Source organism: Gymnogyps californianus, chromosome 1 (assembly GCF_018139145.2).
Source record: "Gymnogyps californianus isolate 813 chromosome 1, ASM1813914v2, whole genome shotgun sequence".
Lineage (NCBI taxonomy): Eukaryota > Metazoa > Chordata > Aves > Accipitriformes > Cathartidae > Gymnogyps > Gymnogyps californianus.
Genome location: NC_059471.1, coordinates 102967893 through 102982685, shown reverse-complemented (window position 1 = coordinate 102982685; position 14793 = coordinate 102967893). Strand labels below are relative to the sequence as shown.

Genomic DNA, 14793 nt, shown 5'->3' with positions numbered 1-14793 from the left:
GCATTTTTATTTTTGCAGTTAATTCCTGCTAGTAAAAACTTAGCAGGAGCCAGGAGGTGCTGGTTTCTCGCAGTCTCAGTGCCCCCGATGACCTGCTCAGCATCATCTCCTGTCTGCACGAGGTGACATCTTCTGGCTCTTGCTGAGGCTGGACTTCAGGAGCCTCTCTCAGGAAAGACAGCTCCTGACGCCCCACGTTGTATGTGCACTCCCTGGATGCCATTCAAAGTCCATCTGTGGGCTGCCTTTGGCAGCTTGCAGTAGGTGACTGACTCCTACCCTACTTCACAAAGTAGTACTGGCACAAGTTGTAGTATAGATGTGATTATCTTGATAAAAATTCCTCATGCTGATACCACTTATTCTGTTCAGCGACCTGATGCAGCCTATCCTAGTTAAAGTTCTTGTGTCTGAAATGAAGCCATAACAAAAATTAACAATGCAAGCAGTCAGGAGCTTTTTTTGTCCATGCCATTTTGAATTAAGCATCCCCCTACAACAGATATTTGGATGGCATATTAAATAGCCATTCAAACCTGATGGGAAGCCATGGGGAAAGGATTCAGTCCTGTAGCAAGCAGAACCCTGGGAAGTTCCCCCTGGGAGGGGAGCCAGAGGAACATCAGCACGGGTGAAGGAGCCCCTGCCTGGGCACCAGGCCACGCAACAGGAGCTTCAGGTCACCCAAAGGCGCTGGTGACGGTGCGTCCTCCCAGGACGTTGTTCATAACACGTGCACATTGTTCATAACAGCCAGGCCTGCAAATTCAGAGCACGGTCTGAAAACAAACCAGCCTGCTCACTGTCTGCCTCCTGCACCAACAAAAATATTCTGCTGCTGGAAAACAGTTAAGAATTACGATGAGGTACAAGCCAAAATAGAAATGAGCTCATTCTCCCCTATCTCTGTTGGCCTTCTATTGCAAACAGGAGCTAAGAGTCCCAAAAAAATTCCTTCATCAGGAAAGGAAACAGCTATGACTTTGAGCCCACACACAAAGAAAAGTTCTGCTCAGAAAGAAGTGCTATTTTTAGTTGTTTTTCAAACGAAAACTATGCTAAGCTGCAAACCTCAATCTCCTCTTCCGTTTAATTTTCCTTAACACTATTTATTGGCAAATGTTTCTGTGTGGGATAGAGGTGAGCTTCATACCTGAAATTTCTTCTTTTTTTTCCCCCGTTCTCATCAGTCTGAAAATCAATCAGTCTGCCTTCACATAGTACAGGGAACAGGTGCCAAGATCTGGGTATCTGAAGGGCCCATTCATCTAACACAGAATATGTGAACTCTCAATGTCTGCATGATGGACCTGCTTTTAGCTCTTGTAATTATTTTAAGAGTGTGAAAACTTATCAAGGGAAAAAATTAATGAAATGAGAAGGATGCAGCCCACTCCCAACCAACGCATCTCTTCCCATCCTGAGCACCTTCCTCCTCAGCGACCATTCGGCTCAGAGGCTTTGCAGAGGATGTCACACAAGACTATAAACATTTTTTTGAGAATTACAGTGAACTACCCTCATTGAAAAACAGTATCTAGATGCAGTTTAGCATCTGACTGTAGCCCAGTCCTGAATTTGTGGCCAATTTTGTCTCCTATCCACTGGTTGACACACCCCTTGTGGGGTGGAAAACAAGGGGGCAGAAAACAAAGGGGCAGGTCCCCACGCTGCATGCAGCTGCATTGTTGTTCCTGGAGCTCCACACGGGCTGGTGTGTGAATCCGGTGCCAGGTCCAGAGCTGCCCTTACTAGTCCCTAGCAAGAAATTGCAGCATTGTCTGTCCCCTTTGGTGTTTCACTGATCTTCAGGTGAAAATTATTGGCTCTCTACCTGTGCGTCCCATCCCTCAGGCTCGCTCTGCCTGCCGCGCTTGCCCTTGTCTCCCTTCCCTGCCCACCCCACCTTCCTTTCAGTCTTTTTCCCAGTTACGTTATTCCCTTTCCCACCTCCTTTTCCTCCCCGCCAGTGCTAACCCTGTGAGCAGCGTGCTTTTTGCCACCATCCCATGCCACAGCATCCCGGTGCCATGCCTCCCGGTGCGCCAAATCTGTGGGTGGTGGTGGAGGGAGGAGGACGTGTCCCTGGGCACAGCTCCTCTCCTGGGGCATTTGCCAGCCATCAGGGTTAGAATATAACTGGGTTAGTAAAAGTCAAGGCAACGCGGCAGGCAGCGGCAGCAGCCCCGGCCGGGGCTGGTACGGTGGGGATGAGCAGCACAGCTCTGCGTGGGGCTGCACCACACACCACCTCTGCGAACGCTCCTGGCCTTCAGGCGTGAGGGAGCATCGCTGGGCCACCAAGGAAACTCGGGCTGGCCTCAGCGCCGGGGCCAGGCTTGCACACTGGCACGCAGCCGCGTGCTCCAATCCCTTCGATACCGCCGTTGGAAACCCAACAGGGTTAGCTGTGGGATTGGTAATTAACTGGGGATCTGGTTCCTAAAACTAACAGTACACAATTTGTCTTTCGTCTTTTCAGTTCCTAAATTTATCCTCGCAGCTGTCAACCCACTGGTCACCGATAACAAGTCTTCTGTCAAACAGAATGATGGTACGTACCTTCAAAAAAAAATGGTTTGCTGCTCTCCTTTGTCTTTGATTGAAATAGGACGTTTTCCCACTGCAGAGCTTGGTCTGAGGGAGGTGGGACGAGATAATGGAAACCCTGCTGAAAGAGCTGCTCTTCCCCTCGGAGGGCAGCGTGACGGGCTGGGAGCAGGAGGGGACCCACACGAGCACGGTCCTGCTGTCACAGCAATGCTGAGAAACAAGTGACCCATCCAGACCTACCCATAACCAGCGTGCTGTCTTCTAACTTTGAACCATGGGAAAAGTAGAAGTGAAACTGCAGTTGTTTCAGGGTGAAGAGTCTTTTAAGAGTTATGCCAGCACCCGCTCTTCTTAAAGGCAACAGAATTAATGATGTGGCTAATGCATATTTGCTGTCATCAATAACGGGAGTGTGCTGCAGTGATTGGGCTGGGAAGTCCATTTGAGAGCTGTGAAGCTTAATGGAGTAAAATTATTTCAGAAACCTTAATGGGAATAGGCACGGTGTTTCACTTGGTAATAGATTCTTTTAAATAAATTTGCCATTTTCTAGATACTCAATATTTTCAATACTTTGTTATTTATACTTTATTTCAATATTTAGTTTATTCGTCAACCATTGTTTGGTCTAATGTTCTGCAAGGTTCCTACAGCACAGCACTGGCCTGCCTGTGTTTTAGGGGGACTTGTTAGTTTAAAAGTTATTGGGTGAGCATCAGTTTAGTAGCTTCATCATCTCTGATATGATTGAATTTGCTTTACCTCCCCGTGTCGCAGGTGTCGACCTTGATCCAAAGGAATCAAGACTTCCAAAGAAAGATGGAATTATTGTTAGCAACTCCTTGGCTACATATGCATATATTAGAGGTAGGAAAATGAGGCTGAGATTGTTTGGTTCATTAGATCAAGGCATTTTGGGAGAAGGGAGGATCACCTCAGAAGATCACAACTGGTAATCCCATGTTTATAGTAATGATATTATTACAATATAATCACAGTCTTGTGGATGGGACAATCACGGCATAATTGATATTTTTAGAATATTTTCCGTCTTGAAGGATCCAAACTCTTTTAGAGACTGCAGCCAAGATATTTTTTAATGAATATTTTCAGTGGGGACTGTTGGTGGTTCAGTATTTTTGAAAACCTGGTCCTGATCTGGGAGCAGCGCTGGAGACATCCATTTTTGGAAATGTTGGTTTGCATACATATAAGGATCATCAAGGAGCAGTAAAAAATAAAACCAACCCAAACCCAGCCATCTCTGGTATGGGACATGGCAGGTTTTGTGACTTAGCAACACTAAGGCAAATTTTGTTTAGGCAAATAAATTCGTGATCGCCACATCTATAACACCACAGGAGAAGTTGCGAGTTTTGGAAGCAAGCAAAGGCTAATGTTGAGAAGCAGTTCTGGAGCTAAGATTGCTGCTCTTCGTGAAAACACCAAGAACCACGCAGCTGTCAAGCATCATCCCACAGCCTTTGCAAGGGCTTCCCCCGCCAGCACGAAGGGCGGCCGCAGCCTGCCGGCACGGCGAGACAAACTGTCCCTGCCGGCGGCACCTGGCTGCCCCCAGCAGCTCTCCCCAAACCCCCAGACCCCACCACCCTTGGGACCTCCTAGCAATGCCCCAAGCAGCCAGGGTTGGATTTTACAACCCATCGAGAAAGGCCATTTCCACATCTGTCTCACTTGTTGCTATACTGAGAAGTGATCTCAGACTATGTCAAGGAAGACAAATGCTCCCTAGCCAGCCTGGGCTGGAGATGCTGCTGTGGCTCCACGGAGCCCAGAGGTGCTCTTCTCATGCCCCCTCTTCATGAGGGTGAGGCCCATTTTGGCAGGATGGCTGGAAAAATTTTTTTTCCGTACCAGAAGGGTATGCTTCTGGTAGCTGGTTGAGAATGCTAGTGAGCTGCTAATAAAAAGATGGGATAATGTTGTTATTTTATAACGTTATTAAGAGGCTGGGATTTTTGCACAGTATTTTGAAGAGGCAGAGACGGCAGCGTTCAGACTGCAAGTGCAGGATGGTTTCTGTGCATGACAGAAAAAGCCTCCCTCCACCCTCCGTCCCCTCCGAGCACCCCCCACCGTTATGGCTACGTAATGCGGGGACGCTTCGGAAGTGGCAGCTGACTTTTTTGTAGCTAGACTTCGGCAGAGTTTGTAAAGTGTTTAAGCAGTGGCTTTCTGATTTCAGATCACGCTGAAAGAGCCGCTCTCCTGTTTATGTCCAGCGTTTGTGCGGGATTAATCTTCACGCTGTGTGCTTTGGTCATCCGCATGTCGTGCTCGAATGACTTCCAGAAATTGCACAGGAAGAAGGATCACTTGGTGCCGGAAAGTGACGGAGTGTACGAGAACAGTGAAAATGAGGAGGAGGAGGAGGAAGAGGAGGATTCCTCCGATTCGGACATCCAGGATGAGATAGCGGGACTTTACAGACCTTCTTACTCAGGTTATAATTCAACAGAGGCGGCAGAACTGGCTGAAAGGATAGAGCGCAGGGAGCAGATCATACAAGAAATTTGGATGAACAGTGGTTTGGATATGACACCTCCTAGAAATATGAATACCTTTTATATTAACGAAAAATAAATGGCTTATTTTGGATGACGCCCTAGCCCTTTTTTTTAAAAAAAGAAATGTACCTTCTGTGAAGGAACATTTGTATCAGTGCATATAATTATTTGTAAAGTAAGAAGAAATATATGCAATAAAAGGAGAGTTTCAAACCCTATGTCTATAAATCATTCTGTGAAAAACACTTTTACATGCTTGCATAGTTTTAAGTTACGTTATGGATTACTTTTCAGTGTAATTTGGGATCAACTGCCGTATGCAGGTTAAGGAATATTAAAAAAGGAGAAAAATATTCAAGCAGCATAACATGGAGAAACACCTTCTGCATTAGGATATGGCACTTGTAAACAGTGTGTTGCAGCTCATAAATTACACGAGAAAGTACTCTATTGATGAGAAATATGAGTAGTAGTAATAGCCTGAGCAGGACAGAGCAAAATTAAACACAGGTTCTTGAAGCTTTTCTGCTGTTTCCTTAACCCAGCCTTTCCCTAATAAATCCCATTCCTCTGGTAACAGTGATCCTGATTCCAAGGGGATTAAGTTCTGCTCGCTTGAGTCCAGTTGATGCAGTTACTTAGAAGAGAGATGTGAAAGCAGGGTCTCTCTCTGGGCTGGGAGGTCTGGAAACTAATCTGCAAATAAGTGCCCGGTATTTCAGTGAAAATTTTCATGGTTTGAAAATTAGTTTCCTTAGTAGCAGTCCTCTTGACTGTAATGCAACAGCACCTGAAGTCAGGCACGCTTGGGCGTAGAGAGATTTCACAATACTTCTCCAAGTCTACTCCTTCTTTTTTAAAGCACATAGCCAGCAGATAAGGCTAGCCCTAGGAAGAAAAGCACTGCTGAAGCACGGACATAAGGGCAAAAATCAATCTGCAATTCAAGACCTTCAGTGCCCTGTTGTTAAGGAAAAGGTCCCCATTCAACCATTGGGAGATACCTGCCCAAGATGTAATTCTGCTGCTACCCATGCTGGCGAATTTGTGAAGCACAAGCTCGAAAATGGCTGCTTTCATAAAAGACTCTTGAAGTTGACACGTACTAAGAACACTTACTTCCTAAGTGAAATGCTGTGGTCATTTTTCTGATACTAAAGCATGGTTTAGAGCCAGCACTTGATTGAAGGTTGTAGTCTCAGGATTTTTTTATAAGTTTTGCAATCTTCACTTGAAAATTGTTCGGACTAGTCAGATTTGGTTTCAGTCGGACAGAAAATTAAATCAGAAATGTATCTAAGTTGGAAACACAACCTTCCTGTCTTTAAGTAAAATGTCTCCAATATTTTAACTGCAGTCCATAGGGAATTTACTGAACAAAAGGAGGAAAAATGTCACTTCCTGTTGGTAATACTTCATGAGTTCATTGTGCTTTCCCGCTCAGACACTGTGTGTCTAGGTAGGGTGAAGTAGTATGAAACACTTGGAAAGAAAAGAAGTGACATGACTTGTCATTTCCTACTGATACAAAGTCAAATTAAGCATGGGAAAACTTTAAAGGGAGGAAGGGGGCTTGCTCAGATGACTAAGGCGCAATCCCGTGCTCAACTGGAAAAATCTCAGCCGCGATTAGCATCCTATCAGCGGAAGGAAGAGAGGCCGAGGAGATGGACGGAGAGCTGAGGTGACCCGTGGCACTGGGAAACTGCATGAAACGCTCGGTGCAGCCCAGGAGCCTGGCTGCACGCCCGCTGGGACTCGACTTTCCCCCTGCGCCACTGCACGATATTGATGAGTAGGTTTTGGTCTGGAAAAAAACCCCATGCGTTTGTCCTGAGGGTGGAAGGCGGCAGGTTTTCCTTTTGCCGGCCCTGTGGGTAGGTGTGGGACAGCTCTGGTCAGGAGCTGGCTCCTTCCTGCTGACTCATGGGGGCAGGTGCCACCCATTTCCCGGTCAGAAAGAAAGGGGACTGATCTGCGTCCCAACAATTCCCCCTGCCGACAGACCATACTAGTAAAAAAATGGATCCTCTTCCTCTTACTGACCCTCAGAAGAGGCCGCCATTCGATTGCAGAGAGCGGGCTGGGCTCCAACACACAGCAAGCAGGGCTGAGGGCAGGGGCTCACGGGGCCTGCCCCGTCCCCAGCGCAGGGCCCTGCTCCGGCTGTCTCCCCGAAACGCTGAGCCCCAGTGAAACTCCTTCCTGAGGAGCCTGGGGCCCACAGGCCACCTGATCTCCAGCTGATCTATTTTTGGAAGTTATCTGTCCGGCAGTTAATGTTTATACTCATTAAAAGTCGTGTCTTTTCTTTCCTCATTCTTTATCTGTAAGCCTCCATGGGGTTTTAGTCCTGAAGCTGACATCGTAACAAAACCTGGGAGTTAGTCTTTCCACCAGAGTTTCACTTTGCTCAAGCTTTGGTAAAACTAGCATGTCCTAGGGGTGGCCACAGTGTCACAGAAGGGTTGAGGTTGGAAGGCGCCTCTGGAGGGCACCTGGTCCAACCCCCCCGCTCAGGCAGGGCCACCTAGAGCGGGGTGCCTAGGACCGTGCCCAGACAGCTTTTGAATACCTCCAGGGACGAAGACTCCACAACCTCCCTGGGCAACCTGTGCCAGTGCTCCGTCACCCTCGTAGTGAAAAAGTGTTTCCTGATGCTCAGAGGAAACCTCCTGTGTTTCACTTTGTGCCCATTGCCTCTGGTCCTGCCGCTGGGCACCACAGGTCCTTTCCCTGTTGTTTTGTTCACTTCATCCATGCACGTCTTCCATCTGATAGCCCTGCTTTGGGGTTCCCAGCTGAAAATGGGTGTTCATTCCTGGTGATGAAGCAACCGAAGTGGCAGCAGATCAGCGGAAACCAGTCTGTAACTCAGAGGTTAGTCCCTTCCTTGGAGCAAAACTGCAAAATACTTCACTTTCCCAACTCCCAGTTCTCTCATCTACTTTTACAACCCTGGAGGAAAAAAATCCTTTGTATTAAAGTGAAGATTAGCAATTTATTCTTCTGTTACCTTTGCATAGTTGCCTGTAAATGACTTAACAGACCCGATTCCCTCCTGATTTTCCTCCCTGCCTGCCACCACAGGCTGCAGGCGGGCAGTAAAAGATTTCCACGGGTGCCAGAGAAGAGCCTGCTTCCCAATATGGAGCATTTCACAGCCTCTGGGAACGTGGTTTGAGGGGAAAAAAAAAAAAGTGCTTAATAACGGATGGCTGTTTAAATGTATCCTCAAACATGGTGACACAGCCCTATTGTGAACCCCAGCACCAGGAGTAACTCAGCAGGGCAGGGAAAGCAGCTTTTGCTCCAGAGTGGGAGGTCAAGCTTCACTCAGGAGATGTTCCCTTGACTGAATTGTTCATAGTCTGAGTTTGGGTTGCTATTTTATTCTTTTTGCATAAACTTTCCAAGTCTAATTGGGGAAAGCTGTCAATTAGTGGTTCACCTCGTTCCCAAATGTTCACTGTTCACAGCGGTCTGAAAGTTAGAGTGAAAACAGACAAGGAAAAACCCGAGAAACAGCCATTGAATTATTTCAATCTTTCTGAAACAACACCCTCTGCAGAAAAAGCATCCAGCATAGAAACCAAAAATTAATGGGGAACGTACTTACCTGACCCAAGCCCACACGAATCACGATTTTATGGGAAAACACAGCATATGCCCTTTGAAGAGAAACTGTGTGTACAGTGAGCCAGGCTCATTTCAATGGCAAGTCTGCTTTACTGGAACAGGAGCAATGGTAAGAAGCAATTGGATTTGGCTGGTTATCAGTGGGATGTGTAAACTGAAAAAACAAGACGCAGAAATGCTGTAGCTGGTATCTACTTCATTTCCAGGCTAAGGGCAGAAATATCGTTGAGGAGGGTGCCGTAGGGCAGCAGCAACGCTACAGGGAGAGCATTCGGGGCTAGCTGCAGGATGAAGTTTCAGCAGTAAAATCCCTGCAACTGCCCAGAAGAGCAGCCTAAGAAGAAAATATTACAAAGGAGAGCTTGCAAGTTGTTTGGCCATAACTATTAGGTTCATGCTACATGCACGGCTGGGGGAATGACATGCATTTGAAAATTATATGACCCATTATTAAGACCTAAACTTGCTGGAAGGCAATGTGCAATGCTGGTGTGGCTGTTTTAACTCCCCACTCCTGCCTTTAAAATAACTCAGAGTTTACCACCAGGAATCCCTGGGTGAGGTTGCATGAAGCAGTAAATAAATCCTTCCGAAACTTGCACCTTTTATCAGCAGTCACTCAGGTGTGGCGCCTAACGCTTGTGGGACACTGTGGCCAAAAATCCCCGGTGTCACCCCAGCAATTTCGCAGGAGGCACCTGTGATCGGTGGGGCGGCACGCTGGTGCCCGGGGCGGCAGGGAAGGAAGGGTGCGGGCAGGGCTGGGGGTGAGCTGGGGTGAGGGCAGAGCCTGGAGCAACCTGGGAAAGCAAAACCTGGGAAAGCAAAACCGCATGTGTGCGAGCAAAGAGCGAAGGAGTGAAACCAGGTGTGGAAACCATCCAGTTGGCTTCATCTGCACGCTGGGAAGCCTGAGGGATAAATGACCGAAGACATGATGGTAAAGCCCAGTCGCTCCTCTCCTGGGGTAGCGAGAGCTTGAAAGTGTCAGCCAGAGCTCACACCTTCTTCATGCAGTAGAGTCAACCAGCCAGGAGATAAAAATCTGTAGGAAACCTTGGTAGGTCCAGTCACAACGGAGGTGCCTGTTGATTGTTTTTCTTTTGAAAAATCAGGACCCTGAGCAACATGATCTAGTTTTGAAGCTAGATCTAGTTCAGAACCAGGCCCCGCTCCAAGTGCGTGGTAGGACCAGCAGCCCTCCTGAGGTCCTCCCAACCTAAATTGTTTTACAAGCCTGTGACCAGCTCTAACCACATCTGGAAGCCAGCCTTCGGAGCTGCAACAACCCCACTCTCCAGCCTTTTGGTTGCGTTGCAACTCCACCACCCTGCCCATCTATCCGCAGCAAAAATTTAAAACGGAGTTTCCAGAAAACTCCCTCATCAGGAAAGAGGTGAAATGTCCTTTTCTGAATGAGGCCGCAGGGCGTTGCTGAGGGAGGGAGAGGCAGGAAGAAACAGAGCTGCAAACTCACAACTGACCACTGCGCTGGGGACAATTATGGGTTGAATTCTTAAACTGCAGGAGCTGTCGCTTGGGAGAGAGACAAAGCAGAGGTGGTATGAAATATCACACCACTTCCACAACGGTGCCCCTAGATCCTTACATGGTAACATGAGTGGCAGCTGTATGCTGATTATCAAGGAAGAAAAATCCCCACACAACAATTTTTAACTGCAACATTGTAAGCACTTGGCTGTATTACTCAGCCTTTGCTGAGAGCTGCTCTCACAAACACAAACCTTGGAATATAACAATAATTACCTTCTCTTTTTCCTTGAGGAAGTGCCAGGTTTCCTATTTTTGCTGTAAACTTCCTCATTCTCAATACAACCCCGCTGTAGCTGCTGTACAGCCCGCACTCACCGGAGCACGGGACGGGGACACGCACAGCCCTCGGCACAGGCGGGCAGGTGGGTTTGGGTGAGGCACAGTCACACCCCCAGCACACGCGGGCAGCCAGGGCTGGGTGGCAAGGAGGGGGCAGCCCACGGGTGCCCTGGGCCACTGCCGCCCCCTCACCCAGCACCCTGAGATGGCGGGCGAGGACGGGAACAGCCGGAGGAAAGGCGCGAGCTCGTGCTCTTGGTGACTCCCGACTCGCACACCGGTGACAGCCAGGCAGGCGGGCGGATGCGATCCGTTGCGTCTTCCTCCAACACCGGCGTGCCAGAGCGCACAGGCTCGGGAGGTCACCGGCAGCTGGGAAATCCTCCCGTCTGCTGGCAGGGAGACCTTGCCGTCGGTGGTGGCGGGTGTCCTCCGCTTTCTGGTCCCATCATGCCAGACCTTTGCAGGCTCCCATGGTTGTCAGTGGTAAGCAGGAACAAGAGCTGCACCCCGGTGGGATGTCAGCGCTGCTGAAAGCAGCAGCTCCAGCTCCCTGTGCCCACTGGGCCCCCACCTTGGGCATGGAGTCGGGGACCGGGTGCTCACCGCCCCACCGGGGTCACTTCTGCAGCAAGGGCAGCCCACGACAGACTCCCCACTCCGCAGCCATGCAGACAGCCGTCCCCTCCTGTCATTCGGGAAACCTGCAACAGAGCACAAGGGTTTGTGGGCAGAGGAGGGGGGAACGGAGAGGGAAAATAATCAGGAAATGTCACCAGAGTATTTTAAAGCACGTTGTGTATATTAGGCTCACCCTGCTCTAAGACCTTCCAGTACAACAGCCAAATTCCAGTTCCCCGGTGGCTTTTGCCCGTGACCCTCACGCAGTAAAATGATACAGGACAATACATTTGCGGAGGCAGAAGAACCCACCGGCGGGCACGGGGCAGGCCTGGAGTGGGAGCAGCGTCCCAGGGCAGAGCAGCGCCCTGCAGAGCAGCAGCCGCCCCGCACCCCGGGGAGCGCAGCCGACCTCCCGGGGCGGGGGGAAGCGGCACAGGAGCCACGTCCACACAGAGCAGCGTGCCCCTGCCTTGCCTCCTCTCACGCTCCTGTTCAAGGAAACCTCAATAGCACGTTAAGGGCTGTAATGGCATTAGCAACTCTCACAACACATAATATAGATTTCCCTTAATCGGGATGGTGATACGGCCACAAAACAAACATTTTAGCAATGTTCTGCTGTGCGTGTCCTTTGATAGAGAACGGATTTTCCCTCTGGAAGGATACGTCTGCTATCAGACTTCCAGAAATAAACAGTTTAGAAGAAAGATAACATGCTTTCGTAAATTTGCAAACCTACGTGCGGTGTTCCTATCTCATAATTCTCAAATTCTTCAGATATTTAAATATCTATAGGCTTTGCTTTGTTCCTGTACTCTTTCATCTTTTTCCAGTAAGTTCATTCAATTTCAGCCATAATAAATGAATCCAGCAGATCCACAGATGCCGTCATGAGAACTCAGAAGAGCACTGATCCTATGGACAGTTTTCTCAGCTAAAGAAGAAAACAGGGCCAATTACAGCAGAGAACAGCAGTCAAAGGCATGCAGAATAAAATGGAGTTTCTTCTGTGTTAATTATTTCCTGCGCCTGCTTTTCCCTCACTTTTCAAGAGGAAATGACAATATTACAAGCACCACAATCAAAGGTCCTGTTCAAACACGCCCCTCAGAATCCTCTGTATAACGGTAATTTAAAAGTCTCTTCTTCGTTGAAACAGTAACTCTCAGCAAGTCTTGGAAAAAGAATGGAACTTCTTGTGCTCCTTTGATGCGTATGCCAGTTGCAGAGAGAACTCTGCTGGGAGGAAGGCACTAGCAACGTGTTAGGGTTTTGTCACGGAAAACCAGTTACCTGTGGTCGTGGATGTGCGGCGGGGTTTAGCGAGCGAGATCCGGGGAGTATAGATACTTCACTGCTTATGTTATTTTCATTTTGCCTCCTCTGCTATTGAATACTTTCCTGGTATCAAGGACATTAAATCAAGTGGCCAAAAGCCAACAATTACTTCAGTTATTTACAGGACTGGGAGCCCACAGAACAAACTCCTCGGAATAATACTAATCTAAGATGAAAGCCCTATTTGTAAGAGGGATTCAGTTGGATATTTTCAAGCGTTCATTTTAACTGATCCAAAACATCTGGGAAGCTTCCTGCCAAGGCCACTAAGCTCAATGCAGTTACGACAAAGTAACTAAAAAAAGCTACTTTCAAATGACGAGGAGCTGGCAAGTAAGCACTCCCGCTAAGAAATTGTTCCGGGGTGCATACGTGCCAATAAACAACTGCCACGAGGTGAGGTCACGTTGCAACCCCCGACCCCGCAGCGGATCTCCACCTCGGGTAGCTTATGGGCAGTCCATCTTTCGGGAATCTCCCTCCCAGGTCGGCAGGACAAAAACCACATGGCAGGGCTGGCTGTCCTCAGCCGGCTTGTTAAACAGAAAAGATGAGATTTTGGGGAGGGGAAGTGTTGTCACAAGCAGCAGAGGAAACAAAGCGATCCCTGGAGGAATTAAGTTTGGGAACCACCAGATTATAACTCCCCCCTGGATACAAAGTGTGCCAGGCTGCCGCACGACTTGCTTTAAAAGCTTATGAACAGGGCTACGTTTTTTCTGGCTCCCAAAAGGACGTAAATATTTTAGAACATTGCTGGAAAAGAGGAAAACAAATGTGCAACAACTCTAAGTCATTAATCTATAAATAGTCATTTGAATTTTTTGGAAGCATATATATATATGTATAAAAAATTGCCCAAACAAAATAATTACTTTCAAGGCAGGACCTGTTTTGACATTCGGGCCCTCAGACGGCATTCGTACGCATCCCTGTGAAACCACTAAGGAGAGCGTTGCAGGGGAGAGGGGAGAGGAGAGAGAGGTTTTGTATCTGTAGAAGCCCCCTTAAAAGCCACAGCAACACCTCCAGCAACCCGGGCCTCTGACAGCCGGTAGGACTGATCAGGAGCTAGGTGACTAACAACGTTTATAATAAATCAATGACTTCTTTGATTTTATAATGATTTCAGTGAGTGCTCCCAATCCCAGTTATGGATCAAGAACATTCACCATACCACTGTGGGCTGCAATGCCCGTGATATTAAGAAATTAAGTATTTCCAGATTTTCTTCACTCCACCCTTTGATGACGGCAAAGGAGCACATTAGGAAAAAAGCCTTCAGAATGGTTGAAAACCTCCAAAGAGTTGTACAGGACACTGATTTTCATCTGACGAAGTGGTAGAACAAAGTGCTCTGTTAAAACACGCTCTATTTTCTTGCCACATAGAAATAATTCCAAGTAGTTTTTAAATATATAATATTTGAAGTTTTGCAACTTAGAAAAATCCCACATACTGATTTTTTTTGATAAAAAAACATGTTACTGTAAAGTTCATATTCAAGAAAAACTACCAGACACCAAACTTTCCTAAAAGTAAAAGAATCAGTGAAGTAAAAACATCATTAATAGTTCACTGAATGGCATTCATTCACTTTCTGTATTCAGTCTTCCAGCTGCGAGTTCAGCAAACACTTCAGTTTAACTTGACCAGTGTCTCTTCAACCATACTAATACTTACAGAAAACGATGATTTTTTCACCACCAAAAAATGACTAGCAAAACACTTTCTCTCTGTTATTTTACAATGACTCAAACAAGCAGAGAGATTTAAGCCAGAAGTACTGAGATTTGTGAATCTGGAGAGCCATGGCCAGGTATTTTCAGGGGACAGTCAACGACCACAGAATTTACTTCCATCTTGTTGCGCTGGCAGGTTTGGCAAGGCAGGAAGCTTCTGGCTGATAATCTCTCAGACGTTTGTGTTTTCAAGTGTCTCTGCCACTAAGCCCTCCTGACACGAGGATTAGGGCATGAACAAGACAGAAAAACTATCAATGAAAAATGTCAAACGCGGGTGTAAGTTCAGACAGCAAACATAACCCATCTGACTTCCAGAGCTGCTGAGCGGCCCTCGCACCACAGTGCCATAACGTGGCACCTGCAAAAAATATTTCACGTTAAAATTTGACTTAAACTACGTGCCGATGAGCAACCGCCTGTTCTCGAGACTGATGTAGTTTGTGAACACGATCTAGTTTGGCTCAGGTGGAAAGGAAGCAGATGTGTGCAGAGGCAACTTGGTGTCCTGAAGTCTATTGCAAACTACAAAACCA

The 14793-nt window shown here is 47.5% G+C and overlaps 1 protein-coding gene across 4 annotated transcripts in view; it reads left to right on the top strand.

Moving 5' to 3' along the window:
- The window catches only part of EVA1C (eva-1 homolog C), a 40245-nt gene extending 34946 nt beyond the window's left edge, over positions 1 to 5299 (top strand). For 2 of the 4 annotated variants that reach the window (XM_050915125.1, XM_050915123.1), the window contains 3 exons: positions 2483 to 2562; positions 3330 to 3420; positions 4760 to 5299. In XM_050915125.1, coding sequence (XP_050771082.1) covers positions 2483 to 2562; positions 3330 to 3420; positions 4760 to 5157 — 569 coding nt within the window. In that variant the 3' untranslated portion in view covers positions 5158 to 5299. The remainder of the gene's footprint in view (positions 1 to 2482; positions 2563 to 3329; positions 3421 to 4759) is intronic. The other 2 variants (XM_050915124.1, XM_050915122.1) reach the window with 1 other exon arrangement.
- The last annotated feature ends 9494 nt before the right edge of the window (positions 5300 to 14793 follow it).